This window comes from Cololabis saira, chromosome 19 (assembly GCF_033807715.1).
Source record: "Cololabis saira isolate AMF1-May2022 chromosome 19, fColSai1.1, whole genome shotgun sequence".
Lineage (NCBI taxonomy): Eukaryota > Metazoa > Chordata > Actinopteri > Beloniformes > Belonidae > Cololabis > Cololabis saira.
In genome coordinates this window covers 2,861,271-2,881,396 of record NC_084605.1, presented here as the reverse complement: position 1 = coordinate 2,881,396, position 20,126 = coordinate 2,861,271, and the positions used below count along the sequence as shown (strand labels likewise).

At 44.5% G+C, this 20,126-nt stretch overlaps 1 protein-coding gene across 1 annotated transcript in view; it reads right to left on the bottom strand.

Moving 5' to 3' along the window:
- The window catches only part of LOC133419738 (probable JmjC domain-containing histone demethylation protein 2C), a 122,845-nt gene that overhangs the window by 30,891 nt on the left and 71,828 nt on the right, over positions 1-20,126 (bottom strand). Inside the window, 9 exon segments of the mRNA XM_061709143.1 lie at positions 298-1,133; positions 2,012-2,504; positions 4,936-5,379; positions 6,616-6,778; positions 7,573-7,742; positions 10,851-11,006; positions 12,879-13,370; positions 13,373-13,940; positions 16,588-16,930. Coding sequence (XP_061565127.1) covers positions 298-1,133; positions 2,012-2,504; positions 4,936-5,379; positions 6,616-6,778; positions 7,573-7,742; positions 10,851-11,006; positions 12,879-13,370; positions 13,373-13,940; positions 16,588-16,930 — 3,665 coding nt within the window.

Below are 20,126 nucleotides of genomic sequence, written 5' to 3'. Positions count from 1 at the left end.
TCCTAGCAGGATCGTCCGTTCGACATAAAACTCGCTCAGGAGACACAAAAGACGTTAACCATGAAAAGTTATCAAAATCGTGAGTTTTCGTGTAACGGCCGTGGCGCCACGTCAAACTGGCTTAGTTAGTTAGAAATAAATCATAAAATATAAATAAATCAGTTAAAAATACTACAACTGGAGCTAAAATACTACAACAGATAATCACCATGTTGACCAAAGAAAAACCTGTAAATGTTTACTATCTTGCTTATTGATTTTCATGCTTATAATTGACCGAAATAAAGATTAACTAACCTTGACGCTGACGACGGCGGCGGAGGCGACAGGGGGGGCGGCGGTCACCGCGGTAACCACGGCGACGGCCGTGTTCCGGTCCTCCTCCGAGTGCCGCGTCAGCCATGCCTTCTTCAGCTTGTGGTAGTTGCTGGGGGGGCCCGAGGGGGCGGGGCCTGGGCCTGAGGGGGCGGGGCCAGGGCCCGAGGGGGCGGGGCCCGAGGGCTGGCCGTTGGGCAGGGGGCTGCAGGTGCCCGGCGTGGACCCGCCGGACGAGCAGGGCGGGGGGGTCAGGCTGTGGCCGGGGGGGGCCGAGTCCGACCCCGAGGGGGGGGTTCCAGTTCTAGTCGTCACGGGAACGGGGGGGGCAGAGGGGGGGGCGTGGCTTCTGGACTGGGCGGCGGCCAGAGCGGCTTTGTGCTTCTTGAGGTGGATGAAGGAGGGCGGGTACGGCGGCTGCTGGGGGCCGGAGACGGAGGTGGGGGGGCCCGGGGGGGCCTGGGCGGGGCTCTGGGTGGGGGGCGGCCCCGCCGAAGGGTCCGGAGACGTGGTGGGGCGGCAGTCGTGGTTCTGGACCCTCAGGGGGGCCAACCCGTCCCAGGAGGGGCCCCCGGACCGGGAGTCTGTTGAGACCAAAACCCCGGCCCTGCTGGAAGGGGGGGGTCCCTGGACCCCCGGGGCCCCCTGGACCCCCGGGGCCCCCGGGACCCCCGGGACCCCCTGGGGGCCCGGCACGGAGGTGCTTTTGTACTGGACGCAGGTGAGATCCAGCCTGGAGTTGGGCTGGATCACCCGGCCGATACCGGGCTCCCCGGTCCCGGCGGCGGTCCTGGTACCCCCCCCGCCCTCGGGCCTCCCTGGGGGGTGGGGCTCCTTATGGATGGCAGCTCCAGAAGAGGACTTGTTGTTAGCACCGAGCGGACCGTCGTACCTAGTGGTGGGGAAAAAAATAAATAAATAAATCGATATTGCGATATATTGTCACGCTCTCTAATCAAGGACTCAAAACCGAGTCCGATGACACAACCCTTTCAAAAGTTATGGCAGAAAATAGAATCTATCAAATATCGACCAATCAGATGAAGGGGCGGGGCTGATTTGCACCAATTATGGTCAAGGACTCAAAACCGAGTCCGATGACACCACCAATATTTTGGGTTGCCGAACCCAGGACTATACAAACGCTTTCTTTGTACATTGTATGACCTTTTGGCATTGAATACATGCATAACTACAGACGTTTTCCTTTCTATATATCGTTGATGAAATGTTTTACAATATATCGAATAGCGTAGATATCGTGTATCGTGACATTAGCGTTATCGTGGGCCACATATCGCCACAGTATTGAATCATGTGTTACCATTTTTTCTTTTTCAGTCATATATATCGTGATATATCATTAATGAAATTTCTTACAGTATATCGAATATCGTAGATATATCGTGATATTGTTATCGTGGGCCACATATCGCCACAGTAATGAATCATGAGTCACATATCGTGATATATCGTTGAAATTTCTTACAATATCAAATATTGTAGATATCGTGTATCGTGATATTATCGTTAGTCCACGGACTACGGATGGAGAGTAGCTAGTAAGCTAAATCCGGTACAAAGCATCTTTTCTCATCTGTGAGACTAATGTCATTTTGTTCATTGTCCCTGACACAAATAATCTTAATAAATAAATTATCGTGGGCCACGTATCACCCCGTATCGTCCCACCCCTAGTCGTACCTCAGGGACATGGTTGGACGTACGATGACCGACGCCGTCGCTGCCGCCGGGGGGTTTCTCTCCCGGTTGTAAAACCCTCCCCTGCCGGCGGAGGTCGCGGAGGTCACGGCGACAATGCTGCCGCCGCCGTGGCCCTTGACGTCCCTGAGCTCGGGCACCAGCGTGGGCGGCTTCTGCTGCTCCGCGGAGGCCTTGGTGCTCATGGGCTGGATGGGCGTGAGGGTGGGGGGCGACAGCCGCCCGCCGTAGGCCGCCCTCTCCCGCTCCCACTCCCGCTCGCGCTCCGATGCCTCCTTACGCTCCAGCGCTAGCTGCGTGGGCGGGTGGAAGACGGGCGCGCGGTGCAGGGACGGCATCGCCCTGAGGTGCTGCTGCAGCGGGTGGTGGTGGTGGGCGGGGGCCGAGGACAGGGCCACGTCCACGGCCGGACTGCGGCGTTCCATCCGGTCCACGGCGGCGTGAACCTGCTGCTGCACCAGCGACACCTGGAAAACTCACATGGAAGCCGTACATTAATACCTTAAAAAGAAAATGATCTAAAACAATAGCAATATAAAAGCTGCAAGCAGCGATGAACGGGGCCTCACGCGTGCGATTTTCACCAATAAAGGTCAACGACTCAATACCGAGTCCGATGACACCACCCACGACTCTCTATGTCAAACCATTCAAAAGTTATTGCAGAAAATAGGAACTATCACATATCGACCAATCAGAAGAAGGGGTGGGGCTAAATCCCGGCACAGTACATCCAAGTGAGGGCCGTGGCCTTCGTGTCGCTCGAAACCCGGAAACTGTTGGGGGGGCTGATAAGAGGGGGGAGCCGAGGAAGGCGTTGAGTTGAGGGAGGTGTGGTTATCAGTTAAGTGTATGTGTAGCGATGAGTCCGTGAACTTCGTTCAGAGCTGCTCCTCAGCCAATGTCCTTGATGTTATCAGGCGGCCCGGTACAGTTCTGAAAACAGGTCCATAGATGTTCCTGGGAGGGGAGGGTTAGTGGGGGCAGAGTCACCTTGTTTACATTCCACCAGGAAGATTGTGACCAGAGCGATCGGCCAAAACCGCCCTGTCAAGGCCAGATTATAGAATCAACAATTATATTGCAAAAACAGGCAGCCTCAGTAATTTTCCGTCTGCCTTCAGTCTCTGGTTCATCAATGGCGACTCCAATCAGACGAATTTGTGATCAATTTCCACCAAACCGAGCTTCCAACTTCTCCAAGGTCTTATCCATCTTGCCAATGAGCTCAAAGACCGCCGCCAGCCTGCGATTCTGTTCGAGAATCGCATCCAGCTTACGGCTTTGCTCCCCCAACGTTAAAGTCTGAGTGTTGATCACCTTGCTTGACACTTCAGCCACGTCCGGCAGCTCTGAAAGAGCCAAAACAGCTGTCGACGACTTACGCGTTTGTCGGTAGACCAGGAATCCCCCTCCTTCGATCAAGAGAAATCCTGCTATCATAAATCCAATTATGAAGCATCTTCAACGTCCTCGACAGACAGAATCGCCAAGCACAAAGGTTTCCAGTATTTGTAGGAATCCATTGTGTATCCAGCAAAAAATGTCCCATCGGGGCAAGAGGGCTCCCTTACCCCCTGACTTCTTGTCGCAAAAATTGGGTCAATTGTGCTGAGAGACCAGTTAACCAATTCCATGATTGTAGAGTTTAGGAGGAGTGAAAAGAAGAGACTCTGAAGACGAGACAAACAAAAGCAGTAGCAGGGAAGGTTGATAAGGGAGAGGAGCAGAAAAAACATCCACCTTCGTCGAGAGCCGGAAGAAGAGGTAGTATCACTTCCTGTTTAACGTTGAAGTTTGACGCGGCGCCACGGCCACGCCATATAACGAAAACTCACGATTCTGATAACTTTTCATGGTTAACGTCTTTCATGTTTCCTGAGCGAGTTTTATGGCGAACGGACAATCCTTCAAGGAGGAGTACGTTAAAGTACGACACGTGAAAATGGCATAAATTGCGCCAAAATTACGCGATTAATTCAAAATGGCTGACTTCCTGTTCGGTTTTGGCCATGGCGCCAAGAGACTTTTCTTTAATTGCGACCTGATAGAGGGCCTTTTTGTACCCTTAAACGTGCCACCAAAAGTCACCAAATTTTGCTCCAAGCCAGTCCTGGTGATAAATGTGATATTTAATGGTTTGCATTAATGGGCGTGGCCTAACGGCTCAACAGCGCCCCCTAGAAAACTTTGTGCCTCAAGCCCCACAATACGGTTTGACGTACATGCACGAAAATCGGTACACACCTGTATCATGTCAGAACTTAAAGAAAAGTCTCTTGGCGCCATGGCCCAAACCCAACAGGAAGTCGGCCATTTTGAATTAATCGCGTAATTTTGGCACAATTTATGCCATTTTCACGTGTCGTACGAACTCCTCCTAGCAGGATCGTCGGTTCGACATAAAACTCGCTCAGGAGACACAAAAGACGTTAACAATGAAAAGTTTTCATGAAATGGCGTGGCCGTGACGCTGCGTCAAACTTCAGCGTTAAACAGGAAGAGATACCAGTAGCTGATTGGTCGATATTGGATAGTTCCTATTTTTTTGCCATAACTTTTGAACGGTTTGTGATAAAGACATGTGGGTGGTGTCGTCGGACTTCGTTTTGAGTCCTTGACCTTTATTGGTGAAAATTGCAAGCGAATTCAGCTTTAATTATTATTATTATTATTATTATTATTATTATTATTATTATTATTATTATTATTTTGTGCAGCCTCATGATACTTCATTTGTTCTTTTTGCATATTCTTTTATGTTAAAAGGTGGGCAAGATAAGCTTTACGCTTCAAGCCCAGACCTTTTCGGTCAAAATAATCAAAGAAAAACCTGTAAATGTTTATTATCTTGAATTAATAAAGATTTTCACTAACTAACTAACTAAACTAACTGACCTGCTGGCTGAGCTGCTCCGTGATCTTCCCCGCCAGACCTTCCTCCGGCTTGTGCTTGATGAGCGGGGGCGGCTTGGACAGCGAGGCCTTGGGGGTGAAACTAGCGAAGGAGTTCCCTGCTGCCGCCGCCGCGACGCTAACGCCGGCGCTGACCGGCGACGTCCCCCGGGGGTCGTAGTAGCTCCCCAGCTCCTTGGAGGGGAAGAGCCGCGGCGGCTCGTTGACGATGCTGTTGGACAGCGTGGTGAAGTACGTGCTCTTGGAGCTCTGGGAGGCCAGAGCCGGGACCCGGACCGGGAAGACCTGGTCCCTGGGCGGGTCCCGGTCCGTCCCGGGGTGATGGATCTTAGCCGTGAACGGGGCCACCTCGATGCTCTCCTTCAGGATCTGCCTGTTCTCCTCCTTGTACTTGACGACGGACCGGTCGGAACCCAGACCTGCATCCTAGACGGGACAAGGGAAGGACCTTTTAATCCTCGGGTTCCAGCTTCACAAATGTAAAACTAAACACATCATTGGGCCAGAGATGAGACGAACCAGGACCAGGAATTCTAGGGCACGCCAACATCCCCCCAACATACCCTCAACATCCCCCCAACATACAGCCAACATCCCCCAACATAACCCCAACGTCCCCCCAACGTCCCCTCAACATACCCCCAACGTCCCCCCAACATATCCCCAACGTCCCCCCAACATATCCCCAACATATCCCCAACATACCCTCAACATACCCCCAACGTCCCCTCAACGTCCCCCCCAACATACCCCCAACATATCCCCAACATACCCCCAACATATCCCCAACATATCCCCAACATACCCCCAACGTCCCCCCCAACATACCCCCAACATACCCTCAACATATCCCCAACATATCCCCAACATACCCCCAACATATCCCCAACATACCCTCAACATACCCCCAACGTCCCCTCAACGTCCCCCCAACATATCCCCAACATACCCCTAACATATCCCCAACATAACCCCAACATACCCTCAACATACCCCCAACGTCCCCTGAACGTCCCCCCCAACATACCGCCAACGTTCCCCAACGTCCCCTCAACATACCCCCAACGTCCCCTCAACGTCCCCCCCAACATACCCCCAACATACCCCCAACATACCCCCAACATATCCCCAACATATCCCCAACATACCCCCAACATATCCCCAACATATCCCCAACATATCCCCAATATATCCCCAATATATCCCCAACATCCCCCCAACATACCGCCAACGTTCCCCAACGTCCCCCCCCAACATACCCCCAACATACCCCCAACATATCCCCAATATATCCCCGACATATCCCCGACATACCTCCGGCGCCCCCCTGGCCCTAACTAGCTTAAGCATTGTGATGTAGAATTGTCAAATTGGTTTAATTCACCGCACGAATCGGCACAGATTACTTTTGTAATACTGTATTTGACCCGGTTTTTGTACGTTTTGACCGTATAGAAACGTAATTCTTGCCATTTTAAGAATGAGATGAACCTGCTGGATCTACTGCCCTTACTTTTTAACAACTTTTAATGTTGATGTAAAGCACTTTGAATGACCTTGTGTTGAATTGTACTATACAGATAAACTTGCCTTGCCTTAAACTCTTGCTTAAACTCTACATAATTCACGTGCACGTGGGTTCCACGGTGGCGGTGTTTGTACCTGAGCGTTGGAGAGCCGGGCCTTGCCGTGCGGGTCCAGGTACAGCCGGTGGATGTGCACGTCCTTCCCCGCCGCGGGGCGACTCCGGTCCGTCTGCTCCTGCTTCAGCTGGGCCAGCGTCAGAGTCCGGACCGGGTCCAAGAAGCTCTTCTTAGGAACGTCTCTGCAACACACAAGAGTCAGAGGATTCAGAACGACGGCAGCTGAGGGTCATGTGACGTACCAGACCTGCACCGTTGGCCCTCGACCGAGTAAAAAGTAGAAATTTCGGGAATAAAGTCGAAATTTTGACTCTTTTTCTCAACATTTCAACCTTATTCCCGAAATTTCGACTTTTTTCTCGAAATTGCACTTCAACATTAATCTCGACATTGACTTTTTTCCTCAACATTTCAACTTTTTTCTCAACATTTAGACTTTTTTTCCCCGAAATTGTACTTAAAGGAAAAAAAAGAGAAAAAAAGGAAAAAAGAAAAAAAGAAAAAAAGGGGAAAAAAAGAAAAAAGAGAAAAAAAGGGAAAAAGGAAAAAAGAAAAAGAAAAAAAGTGAAAAAAGAAGAAAAAATGGAAAAAAGGAAAAAAAGAAAAGAAAAAGTAAAAAAAGGAGAAGAGAAAAAAAGAGAAAAAAGGAAAAAAAGAAAAAGAAAGAAAAAAATGAAAAAAAGAAAGAAAAAAAAAGAAATGAAAAAAGAAGAAAAAGAAAAAATGGAAAAAAAACGAGACAAAATATAAAATTGACGTTTCACATTCTAGAATGTTTTTAATAATATACTTTAAAGTTATAGTGTTTTATATTTATTTACATATATACACATTTATTTACAGTTATTATATTTAATAAAGAGATTATTTGTTGGTTCATAATAGTCAGATCTATTAATTATCCTTAAAGCTCTTTTCAGTAATAATAAAACAGGGTTTGTATTAGTTTTCTAGGTGTTGTAATGTCTGAACTTACTCTTTATGCCCCATCATGTTCTTGGGGATGGGGGGGCTGCTGTGCGTGCTCATCTTGACGGGGGGCCGGTAGGCGTCGGCGCTCGCCGGCCGGACTGGAATGTGCTTCAGCAAACCCAGACCGTCGCTGGCGCTGCAGGCGGTCTGGTGCAGCCACGGACTGGTGGACGTCTGGGTTCAACACACATAAAACACATGGTTACCACGGTTACCACACCACCCATCAGGTAAACCCCCCCCAGATGCACCTGGGGGAAAATACAGCAACAATGACGGTGGAGTTCTGCATTCAACACACAAAACACACGGTCACCAATATAAAAATGAATATAGAAAATGAAAAGGACATTAGAGCTGGGTTTCATCACTAACTCCCAATACGATACGATTCCAATACACCAGGTCCCAAGTCGGTACGATTTCCAATACGATTCGATATCGATATTCTAGTTACATTACCAATTTTGCTTTGGCAATTGAAGGGATTCTCAAAAAAACTAAGGGTTTAAATCAATACTTGATTTATGTATCGATAATCGTTCCTACACATGTATATCAATAAAATATCGATATATCGATATTTTTAACCCACCCCTAAACGACATTGTCAACGTATTCATTGATGCATAAAAGGGTGGTAGCCTCAAGAAAGTGGTAAAAATATAAGCCTGTATACAATCTGACAGGAATCACGTTATACACAAAAGCTGAATGGGAAAAGGAAATAAACATAATAATAACAGAGGAAGAGTTTGGCTGAATATGTGTAAGGTACAATCCAAGCAAGAAACGAACACAGAAACTGTATTGTGCCGCCCCTGGTACCCTATCTGTTCGTACATCTGTGTTACTGTAAAAACTAAAATACAAAAATAAAGTAAAAAGATAAACCCCCACCAGACGCACCTGGGGAAAATACCGTAAACCAGTACCGATGATGCTGGAGCTGCAACGAGGTCCGACGTGAGCCATACGGGCCCTGGAGCCCCGGGGGGGCAGATTAACTCTAATACCCCCCAGCAGCTGCCACAGCCCGGATTTACCCCCCAGACCGGAGTAATCCACCTAAAGATGGGGGGCGGGTTCATGTAGACCTGGACAACCGTCACTGCTGAAAGGTTGTGGTCCCATCAAACCGGGTTTTCAAACCGGGTTTTCAAACGAGGGCAAATGTTTAGATGCATCCAGGAAACAATAATGTTCAGCTGGTTTAAATAAAATAACTGAAAGTTCATTTAATAACAACTGAAAGAATTATCTAGAGGGAACAATTCCTGGACACGAAGCTGCTGTCGGGGGAACGGCCACACGGGGGCGCTGTTGGACCCGAGTCGTGCCCCAAAGCTCAGATCCCTCCTACTACAAAGCCCCCCCCCCCCCCCCCCCCCCCCCCCCCCCCCCCCCCCCCCCCCCCCCCCCCCCGCCCCCCCAGGGCCATCTCTTCATCAGCTGTTCTCACGGCAACAAAGCCCCCAGAACCAGAACCAGCAGATTTAAAGCCCCCCCAAACCCCCCCTAAATCTACCGGCCCTGTAGCTTGAAGCTAAAGTATGGAGGATTTTTAGTGCCAAAATTAAATACATAAATACATAATTAATTAATTGATTAAAATGGGAATTATATATATCATTAATTAAATGTGTCATTAATTGATTGATATCTTTATTTCAAGCATGTTAAAAAAGAAAAACAATTACACAAAACATCAGAAAAGAATACAAATACAAAACAGTCATTAAACAAATCAAAGGGAAATAAACCCTTAATTAAATGTGTCATTAATTAAATACTGAAATAATTATTTTTTTTCACTTAAAATGAATTGTATTTTAATTAATTAATGACATATTTCATTCTAATTTTAATTAATTAATGACACATTTAATCAATTACATATATATTTAATTCCCATTTTAATTAATTAATGACACATTTAATTAATGAATTATATATTTCCAGTGTTGGGGTAGTTACTCAAAAAAAGTAATCCATTACATATTACTAGTTACTTTAAAAAAAGTAATCCCTTACACTACTTAGTTACTGGTTGCTGAAAGTAACTAGTTACATTACTAGTTACATTACTTTTGGATTACTCCGCAATATCACCTGAGCTGCACCAGAACTCGATTGCCAATGAACAACATTTACAGGACTGTCTCAGAAAATTAGAATATTGTGATTTTCTGTAATGCAATTACAAAAACTAAAATGTCATACATTCTGGATTCATTACAAATCAACTGAAATATTGCAAGCCTTTTATTATTTTAATATTGCTGATCATGGTTTACAGCTTAAGAAAACTCAAATATCCTATCTCAAAAAATTTGAATATTCTGGGAATCTTAATCTTAAACTGTAAACCATAATCAGCAATATTAAAATAATAAAAGGCTTGTAATATTTCAGTTGATTTGTAATGAATCCAGAATGTATGACATTTTTTTTTTTTTTTTAAATTGCATTACAGAAAATAAAGAACTTTATCACAATATTCTAATTTTCTGAGACAGTCCTGTAGTTGGAACTTTATTACTGCAGTGCCCAGATCAGCACCAGAAGTCCCGTAAAATCCTGTAAAATCCCGTAAGATCACGTTAAAGGCTGATTCATGGTTCTGCGTTACACCAACGCAGAGCCTACGGTGTAGGGTACGCGGCGACGCCACCGTACGGTGTGTGTCGCCGCGTACCCTACACCGTAGGCTCTGTGTCGATTTAACGCGGAACCATAAATCAGCCTTAAGTCAGACAAGTGTTGCAGTGCAACACGTGAAGACCGTTTTATAATACATCCATGATGAAGACGCATGAAAGGCAAGTTTGATTTTCTTTTCTGTTCTCCCGTTCTACATGTAGCTGAAAAGGTTGAAGTAACTAATGTAACATATTTTTTCTTGTCTTAGTGTAACTATAACGGGATTACCCAAATTACAACTGTAACGCGTTACATTACTGCGTTACTGGCGAATGTAATCTCGTTACAGTAACGCGTTACTTTGTAACGCGTTACACCCAACACTGTATATTTCATTCCCATTTTAATTAATTAATGATACATTTAATTAATTAATGATATATTTCATTTCCATTTTAATTAATTCATGATACATTTAATTAATGAATGATATATTTCATTTCCATTTTAATTAATTGATGAAACAATAAATTAATTAATGATGTATTTGTTTAATTTTGGCACTAAAAATCCTCGGTACTAAAGCGTCACGTCCACCGATACCTGACCGTTACGGCTACATGAGATTAGCATGTTTACCCTCCTGAGAGACGTCTCCGAGTTCACAGTGACGGGCCCGTCCGAGTGGACCCAGTTGGCCGGCAGGTTGAGTCCCGGCGGGTACGACGCTGCCGTCCCGTTGGCGTACGGCCACAGGAGGGGGTAGAGGCCGAGCCCCGGGGCCGCGCCGTGGCCCTGGAAATGGAATAGGAAGAGACAATGGTGTGTATTTACAAGAAAAAAACAGAAAATCCTGTATTTTGCACAGAGAAGGTTTAGATCCGGCAGGATCAGGGATCGATTACTCGGGTCTGCGTCCACCAACGGGGTTTTCTCATAAATAAAAGCTCTGGTTAGAGGAAACACCGTACCACTGGCGAGATCATTTATCCTTTATTTTCCAGGTATGTGTTAAATGAGTTTAACTGTGGAACGGTATTCAATAATTTCTTTATTGTGTCGTTACGTTTGTGTTAATACATTTGTATTATTATATCATTACATTTGTATTATTGTGTCGTTACGTTTATATAATTGTGTTGTTACGTTTGTATTATTGTGTCGTTACATTTGTATTATATCGTTACATTTGTATTATATCGTTACATTTGTATAATTGTTGTTACGTTTATATTATGTTCTTACGTTTGTATTATTATATCGTTACGTTTGTATTATATCGTTACGTTTGTATTATTATTATATCGTTACGTTTGTGTATTATATCGTTACGTTTGTATTATTATTATATCGTTACGTTTGTATATTATATCGTTACGTTTGTATATTATATCGTTACGTTTGTATATTATATCGTTACGTTTGTATATTATATCGTTACGTTTGTGTATTATATCGTTACGTTTGTATTATTATTATATCGTTACGTTTGTATTATTATTATATCGTTACGTTTGTATATTATGTTGTTACGTTTGTATATTATATCGTTACGTTTGTGTATTATATCGTTACGTTTGTATTATTATTATATCGTTACGTTTGTATTATTATTATATCGTTACGTTTGTATATTATATCGTTACGTTTGTATATTATATCGTTACGTTTGTATATTATATCGTTACGTTTGTATATTATTATATCGTTACGTTTGTATATTATTATATCGTTACGTTTGTATATTATTATATCGTTACGTTTGTATTATTAAATCGCTACGTTTGTATATTATATCGTTACGTTTGTATTTTATATATTATATCGTTACGTTTGTATTATTAAATCGTTACGTTTGTATTATTAAATCGTTACGTTTGTATATTATATCGTTACGTTTGTATATTATATTGTTACGTTTGTATATTATATATAATATCGTTACGTTTTCGTTTGTATATTATATCGTTACGTTTGTATATTATATCGTTACGTTTGTATATTATATCGTTACGTTTGTATTATTATGTCGTTACGTTTGTATTATTATATCGTTACGTTTGTATTATTACGTCGTTACGTTTGTATTATTGTATCGTTACGTTTGTATAATTGTGTCGTTACGTTTGTATTATTATGTCGTTACGTTTGTATTATGTCGTTACGTTTGTATTATTGTATCGTTACGTTTGTATTATTATATCGTTACGTTTGTATTATTATGTCGTTACGTTTGTATAATTGTGTCGTTACGTTTGTATTATTAAATCGTTACGTTTGTATATTATATTGTTATGTTTGTATATTATATCGTTACGTTTGTATATTATATATTATATCGTTACGTTTATATATTATATCGTTACGTTTGTATATTATATCGTTACGTTTGTATATTATATCGTTACATTTGTATATTATATCGTTACGTTTGTGTATTATATATTATATCGTTACGTTTGTATATTATATCGTTACGTTTGTATATTATATCGTTACGTTTGTGTATTATATATTATATCGTTACGTTTGTATATTATATCGTTACGTTTGTTTATTATATCGTTACGTTTGTATATTATATATTATATCGTTACGTTTGTATATTATATCGTTACGTTTGTATATAATATATTATATATAGCGGTGGCGTGCGAGCAGACCGACCTGCAGAAACTGCTGCTGGTGCGCGGCGGCGGCGACCGGGTGTGGGAGGGCGAGGTGGCCCAGGCCGGCGGGGGCGTCCAGGCGGGCGTGGCCCCCCAGGAGAGACGCGGAGGGGGGGGGCATGGCCGGCAGCATCCCGGGGGGCAGCAGGTGCTGGTGGGGCAGGCCCGGGGAGTGGCGGGGCGGCGCCAGCAGGGCGTGGGACCCGGGGGCCAGGCAGGGCGGGTGGGGCGAGGAGGACGGGTGCAGCGGGTGCAGGTGCGGGTGCAGGTACGCCGCCGTCACGTGGTTGGACGAGCCGGCTGGGGGGGCGGAGACGTCCGGGTCGGACTGGACCAGCGCCGGGTCCCGGTACACGGTGAAGGTCTCGTTCTTGTCGATGATCAGGGGGCTCTTGGTGCTGGCGGGCCTGACTCCGCCCCCCTCCGCCCGCAGGGGGAGGGGCTTGAAACCGGACCGCGCGGGTTCCGGTTCCACCTTGGAGGGCAGGCGGTTCGGCGGGGGGCGGCGAGGGGTCGGGGGTAGCGCAGGACTTTAGGTTTGGGGAGCTCCGGGGACGGGTTGGGTTTGGGTTTGGGGGGCTCCAGCGGGCCTGGGGGGGGCTTGGGAAGACCCGGAGAGGTGCGGGACCCCTGGTACCCCTGGGGCCCCTGGTGCCCCTGGGAACCATGGGTAACCTGGGACCCCTGGTACCCTTGAGACCCCTGGTACCCCTGGGGCCCCTGGGGCCCCTGGGGCCCCTGGTACCCTTGAGACCCCTGGTACCCCTGGGGCCCCTGGGGCCCCTGGGACCGCTGCTTCAGGCCTTCGAGGGGCGCCGAGCCCGGGTTGGGGCTGGTTCTGGCGCTGACCGGGTCTGGGGGGAGCGGGGCCGAGTTTATCTTGTGGGGGGGCGGGGGCAGCTGCAGAGGTTTCCTGGGGTCGTCACACAGAGACGGGGCGGCCACGCCGGCGTAGACGGAGCTGTAGTGCAGGTGCGGGTGCTGATGAAGATGAGGAGGAGGAAGGGCGGGCTTCTCCTCCTTCACCAGGGGGGGGTCGTCGGCCGCCGACGCCACGGCCCTGGAACCGGAAACAGAGGGAACAACAATCGTTACTCCAACAACAACAAAGCACCGCTTCAGAGAACATTATTATATCGTTACGTTTGTATTAGGGCTGTGCGATTAATCGATTTTAAATCTAAATTGGATTTATTAATCACAATCGATGTTAAAAAAAGAAAATCGGAAAATTGATTTTCCTTTTCTGCAGCAGCTGCATTACAGACAGAGCTCGTCTAGTCGTCTTTGTTTGGTCAAGAAAATTGTAAATGCTGTCACTTTACTAAACTCAAGGAGAATTTACAGGATCTTTCAATTGCACTTCATTCCCAATAGGGACATTTGTTTGCTATTTTTCTTTGAAAATAAAGATAAAATATTTGAAACAATTTATTCCATTGTCTTTTGTAGTTTAACCAAAAAAATCGAAATCAAAAATCGGGTTTTCAGAGAAAAAAAATCGGGATTTTTTTTTGTCCACAATCGCCCAGCCCTAGTTTGTGTCGTTACGTTTTTATTATTTTGTCGTTACGTTTTTATTATTTTGTCGTTACGTTTGTATATTAAATCGTTACGTTTGTGTTATATCAGAATCAAGAATAAAGTTTATTAAGTCAACTTAGAAAACTGTTTTTGACTTCGGATACACCGGCGGCGGCACGATGGTATTGTTTTAGTGTATGTGAAGCGATGAGTCCATGAACTCCGCCCAGAGCTGCTCCTCAGCCAATGTCCTTGATGTTATCAGGCGGCTCGGTACAGTTCTGATCCAGGTCCACAGATGTTCCTGAGAGGGGAGGGTTAGTGGGGGCAGTGTCACCTTGTTTTTATTCCACCAGGGAGATTGTGACCAGAGCGATCGGCCAAAACCGCCCTGTCAAGTCCAGATTATCGAATCAACAATTATATTGCAAAAACAGGCAGCCTCAGTAATTTTCCGTCTGCCTTCAGTCTCTGGTTCATCAATGGCGACTCCAATCAGACGAATTTGTGATCACTTCCCGCCAAGCTGAGCTTCCAACTTCTCCAAGGTCTTCTCCATCTTGCCAATGAGCTCAAAGACGCCGCCAGCCTGCGATTCTGTTCAAGAATCACATCTAGCTTACGGCTTTGCTCTCCCAACGTTAAAGTCTAAGTGTTGATCGTCTTGCTTGACCCTTCAGCCACGTCCGGCAGCTCTGAAAGAGCCAGAACAGCTGTCGACGACTTACGCGTTTGTCGGTAGACTAGGAATCCCCCCCCTCCTATCAGGAGGATGATCAAGAGAAATCCTGCTATCATAAATCCAATTATGAAGCATCTTCAACGTCCTCGACAGACAGAATCTTGAGACACAACGGTTTCCAATATTTGTAGGAATCCATTGTGTATCCAGAAAAAAATGTCCCATCGGGGCAGGAGGGTTCCCTTACCCCCCTGTCTTCTGGTCGCAAAAATTTGGTCAATTGTGCTGAGAGACCAGTTAATCAATTCCATGATTGTAGAGTTTTGGAGGAGTGAAAAGAAGAGACTCTGAAGACGAGACAGGACAAAAGCAGCAGCAGGACAGATAGATAAGGGGGAGGAGCAGAAAAGCGTCCGCCTTCGCCGAGAGCTGGAAGACGACATTATACATTATATTTACGTTTGTGTTTTATATCTTTACCTTTGTATTATCATATTGTTACGTTTGTATATTATATTGTTACGTTTGTATAATTGTGTCGTTACGTTTGTATTATTTTATTGTTACGTTTGTATTATTACGTCGTTACGTTTGTATAATTGTGTCGTTACGTTTTATTAATATATCGTTACGTTTGTATTATATCGTTACGTTTTATTAATAAATCGTTACGTTTGTATTATTATATCGTTACGTTTGTATTATTACGTCCTTACGTTTGTATAATTGTGTCGTTACGTTTGTATAATTGTGTCGTTACGTTTGTATAATTGTGTTGTTACGTTTGTATTATTTTATTGTTACGTTTGTATAATTGTGTCGTTACGTTTTAATTATATCGTTACGTTTGTATTATATCGTTACGTTTGTATTATTATATCGTTACGTTTTATTAATATATTGTTACGTTTGTATATTATATTGTTACGTTTTTATTATATCGTTACGTTTGTATTATTACATCGTTACGTTTGTATAATTGTATTGTTACGTTTGTATTATTATATCGTTACGTTTGTATAATATCGTTACGTTTGTATTATTATATCGTTACGTTTGTATTATTGTATCATGACGTTTGTATTATTATATCGTTACGTTTGTATTATTACGTCGTTTGTATTATTGTATCGTTACGTTTTTATATCGTTACGTTTGTATTATTATATTGTTACGTTTGTATTATTACAAAGTTACGTTTGTATTATTGTATCTTTACGTTTGTATTATTATATCGTTACGTTTGTATTATTATATCGTTACGTTTGTATTATATCGTTATGTTTGTATTATTATATCGGTACGTTTGTATTATTACAAAGTTACGTTTGTATAATTGTATCGTTACGTTTGTATATTGTTACGTTTGTATATTATATTGTTACGTTTGTATATTATATAGTTACGTTTGTATATTATATCGTTAAGTTTGTATATTGTATCGTTACGTTTGTGTTATTACATTGTTACGTTTGTATTATTATGTCGTTACGTTCGTTACCTGATGACTTCGGAGGGAGCGAACTCCATCTTGCACTTTGCCGCCGCCGCCGCCGCGCCGACCACGATGCCTTGCTGCTTGACGTGCGGCTCCGCGTCGCCGCGCCGGCCTCCCTCCGACGGCGAGGGCGAGGGCGGGACGGGCGGCGAGGACACGGGCGACGGGTTGAGGGGGAGGTAGGGCGACAGCGCCGTGGACTCGGCCTTCTGGGAGGCCAGCAGCGCCGACACGGCCTCCGAACTCTCCTGGTGCACCGTGGCCTGGGCGTCGTCCGGGAGCTCCACGCCACCGCCGCCGCCGCCGCCGTGCAGCTGGGATGACGGCGTCTGAGACCGAGACGAGGCTTCAAGAGAGACCAGACCACATGATTAGAGCAGGGCTGAAACTAACGATTATTTCTAGTCACCAACTATTGAAACGATTAGTCAACTAATCGGATAATTAGTAATGTTTTTTAAATTTAGTATGATTTTGATTTGATTTATTTATTCAGCACAGTATAAAAAACAGAACAAGTAACATACAATTGTAAAAAAGAGATTGGTAATGTGCTAGGCTGAGGCAAAAGGCCCAAGGTGCTTATACCTATGTAAAATACAGCAAAACATTGTACAAATATTTAAAATATGCAGAATACATGATTGCAGTCTAAAAACAAAGACAAAGCAAATACACAGCAGCATGAATAGAATACATGGTATATACATGATTAAAGAAAAAATAAAATCTAGAAATATCATTAGGTAATCTGATCAATTAAATGTGTCCTGAGTTTATGTTTAAAATTATTGAATGAAGTAGACGATATTGCTGTATCGGTGTTCCATAACTGGGCTCCCCTGTATCTGATGGAGAACTGACAAACCAGTATGAGGTTGCTTTAATTATGTGGCAAATGATAATAAACACCAGAAAGATGGCACTAGAGCCCTGATATAGCGGGACTGTTTTCTTCATCCTGCTCTCGCCCGCATCTCTGAATGCACAACACCGGATCCTGCAGCGTGGGAGTGAGGGGGGCAGGGTAACGGCCCGGTCAGGGTAACGGCCCAGTCAGGCGGGGGAGAGATTTGTCAAGACTCCTCTCCCTGGCCCTGCCCCTTCTCAACCTTTCCCCGACCCTGCACCCCAACCTGGGACTTGCTGATTGGGCCGGAGCTTCGGGAGCTGCGTGCTGGCCTGCGGTCCCCACCCCCGGTCATCCCGTCGCTGCTTCCACCTGCCTGCTGTGCTGTTGCCGTCACTGACCCCCAGTCTGGCCCTCGGCAGGAGGGTCCCCCCTGATGAGCCTGGTCCTGGTCCAGGTTTCTTCCCTCCTAAAGGGGAGTTTTTCTTGCCACTGTTTGGCTTAAGGTTTTTCTCCCACTAGGGGAGTTTTTACCTGCCATTGTTTATGTAATAATTGCTCGGGGGTCATGTTCTGGGTATGGGTCTCTGGAAAGCGTCTAGAGACAACTTTTGTTCTATTAGACGCTATATAAATAAAATTTAATTGAATAGAATCCGCTAAACTCTGAGAATTCATGCCCGCATGGTGCACGATAATAGAGATGCATTGATTTAGTGTCTTTTCCAATCCCGCAAGAGTCTGATTTAATCTGATTTAATGTTAACATGATCATTGTGGAGTTTGATGGATAATTGACAGTTCATAGGTCACCTGACTGGAAGTTAGATGCAAATCCATCATTGTCATCACACAAGCTTTTTCACCTTTCACCTGCATCAATTATGTTTGAGGTTAAAGCAACAAGAGTAGCTGTGAGTGGCTTAAATAACGAACAAAACAAATTAATTTAACAAATGAATCACTTGGCCATTACATTGCTGTGGAGGAAGAGAGTGTTTCTGACCGACTGCTGGTTCCAATCCCTCGTCTCTTCCAAGTTGCGCCACAGACAATAAACAAAGTTTCTCCAAATATCTGACTTGCTTTGTCTTTGTTTTGTAAAGACCTTGTTTGAGGTTCTTTTCCACATCATTGATTTCCACCTTGTCGCTAGACATCCCGATCCCGCAGTGTTTTTTTTTGGCCGCCCGCTCCCGCCCGCAGGAGAGTTCAAACCGCCGGCTCCCGCCAGATTTGCGTTCCCAATCCCAATGCGGCGCTCTAGACCAGTGATTCTTAACCATAGGGCCGCGGCCCACACTTGGGCCGCGAGCGCCATCTAGTGGGCCGCCAAAAAAATTCAGTTTTGTACGTGTGGGCCGCGAGGGCCGCGGGACTGGATAGCAACTCCCAACCAAATGAGGAGAAGAAGACACTCAGCTAGCTGTACGTGTAATAGTAAGAGAAATGGTGTGTCTTTACAGAGAAAATCCTTCATTTTGCACAGAGTAGGTTTAGATCCGCCAGGATTAGGGATCGATTAATTGGGTCTGCGCCCAGAGCGAGCGAGCACGGCGTGATCATTTCCTGACGCGGCCCCGCAGCCGGGGAGGTCGGCTGAGGCTGCCGCTCGGGCGGTGGGCTCCGTCGTTACTGCTGAAGGATGGTAGATGTAGATGCGTGGGCTCTCGTGTCTGCTGGACTGGACTGTTCGGGCTTTCGAAAAAGCATCGGAAAGTAACTGCTGCAGCGCGACCAGAGAGCTGCGGTGCGGGCTGTGCGGGCTGTGCCCGTCGCAGCTGATCAGGCTCGGATGAACCCGACACACTGAGTCCTGACAACTTATTAATGTAAATAACTTAAAGTAAAATCAAACTAAGTTTTGTCCTCGCTCTATTTTTAAATTTGCAACCCGGAATGGACAGATTCATCCTGTTCAGTCTTCCCACTGGGACAAAACCAGTGTCTCATACGTTCAGAGACCGTGGCGTTCAAAGTACGAAAGTGAAACGCCACTGAAACAAAACACAAAGTTTTTCATCAAACATATCCACTCAAGTCTGAACTGAAGTCACAGAAAAATAAACTGACCATCTTAAAACATCCTGCCCATGTTTGGGTCCAGATACAGCTGTGAAGCAGCTTTCTCCACAGTGAACATAATTAAAACTAAATATCGTTCCAGGCTCATTAATGAGCACCTGACATATGAGAACCTGACACCATCCAGCCCAGATTTAAAGTCCTGACAGGAGAAATTAGAGCTCAGTTCTCTCACTGAACGATATATATATTATTATATATATATATTAATTTAATATAAAAATGTGTTGAGACAATTAACAAAGAAAAGGGGAAATTCAAACTGCTGGTAGAGAAATAAAATAAGATAGCATTTGAAAAATAAAATAAAATCTACTTTATTTTTAAGAGAAAAAAATATGTTTAATTCAAGTTAAACATGTTAATTGGCAAAAATGTACTTTTTTTAACATAACAGTCAGATGCAGATGTTGATACAACTATGAGGCTACTTGAATATATACACACACATATATATATATATATATATATATATATATATATATATATATATATGTATATATATATATATATATATAATGATGTTCTGGACCTTCGCTTGGGTAAATTTTCTCTAAATGGACCTCTTAAAATTTTAGTTGAATACCCCTGCTATACAGTGTTAATA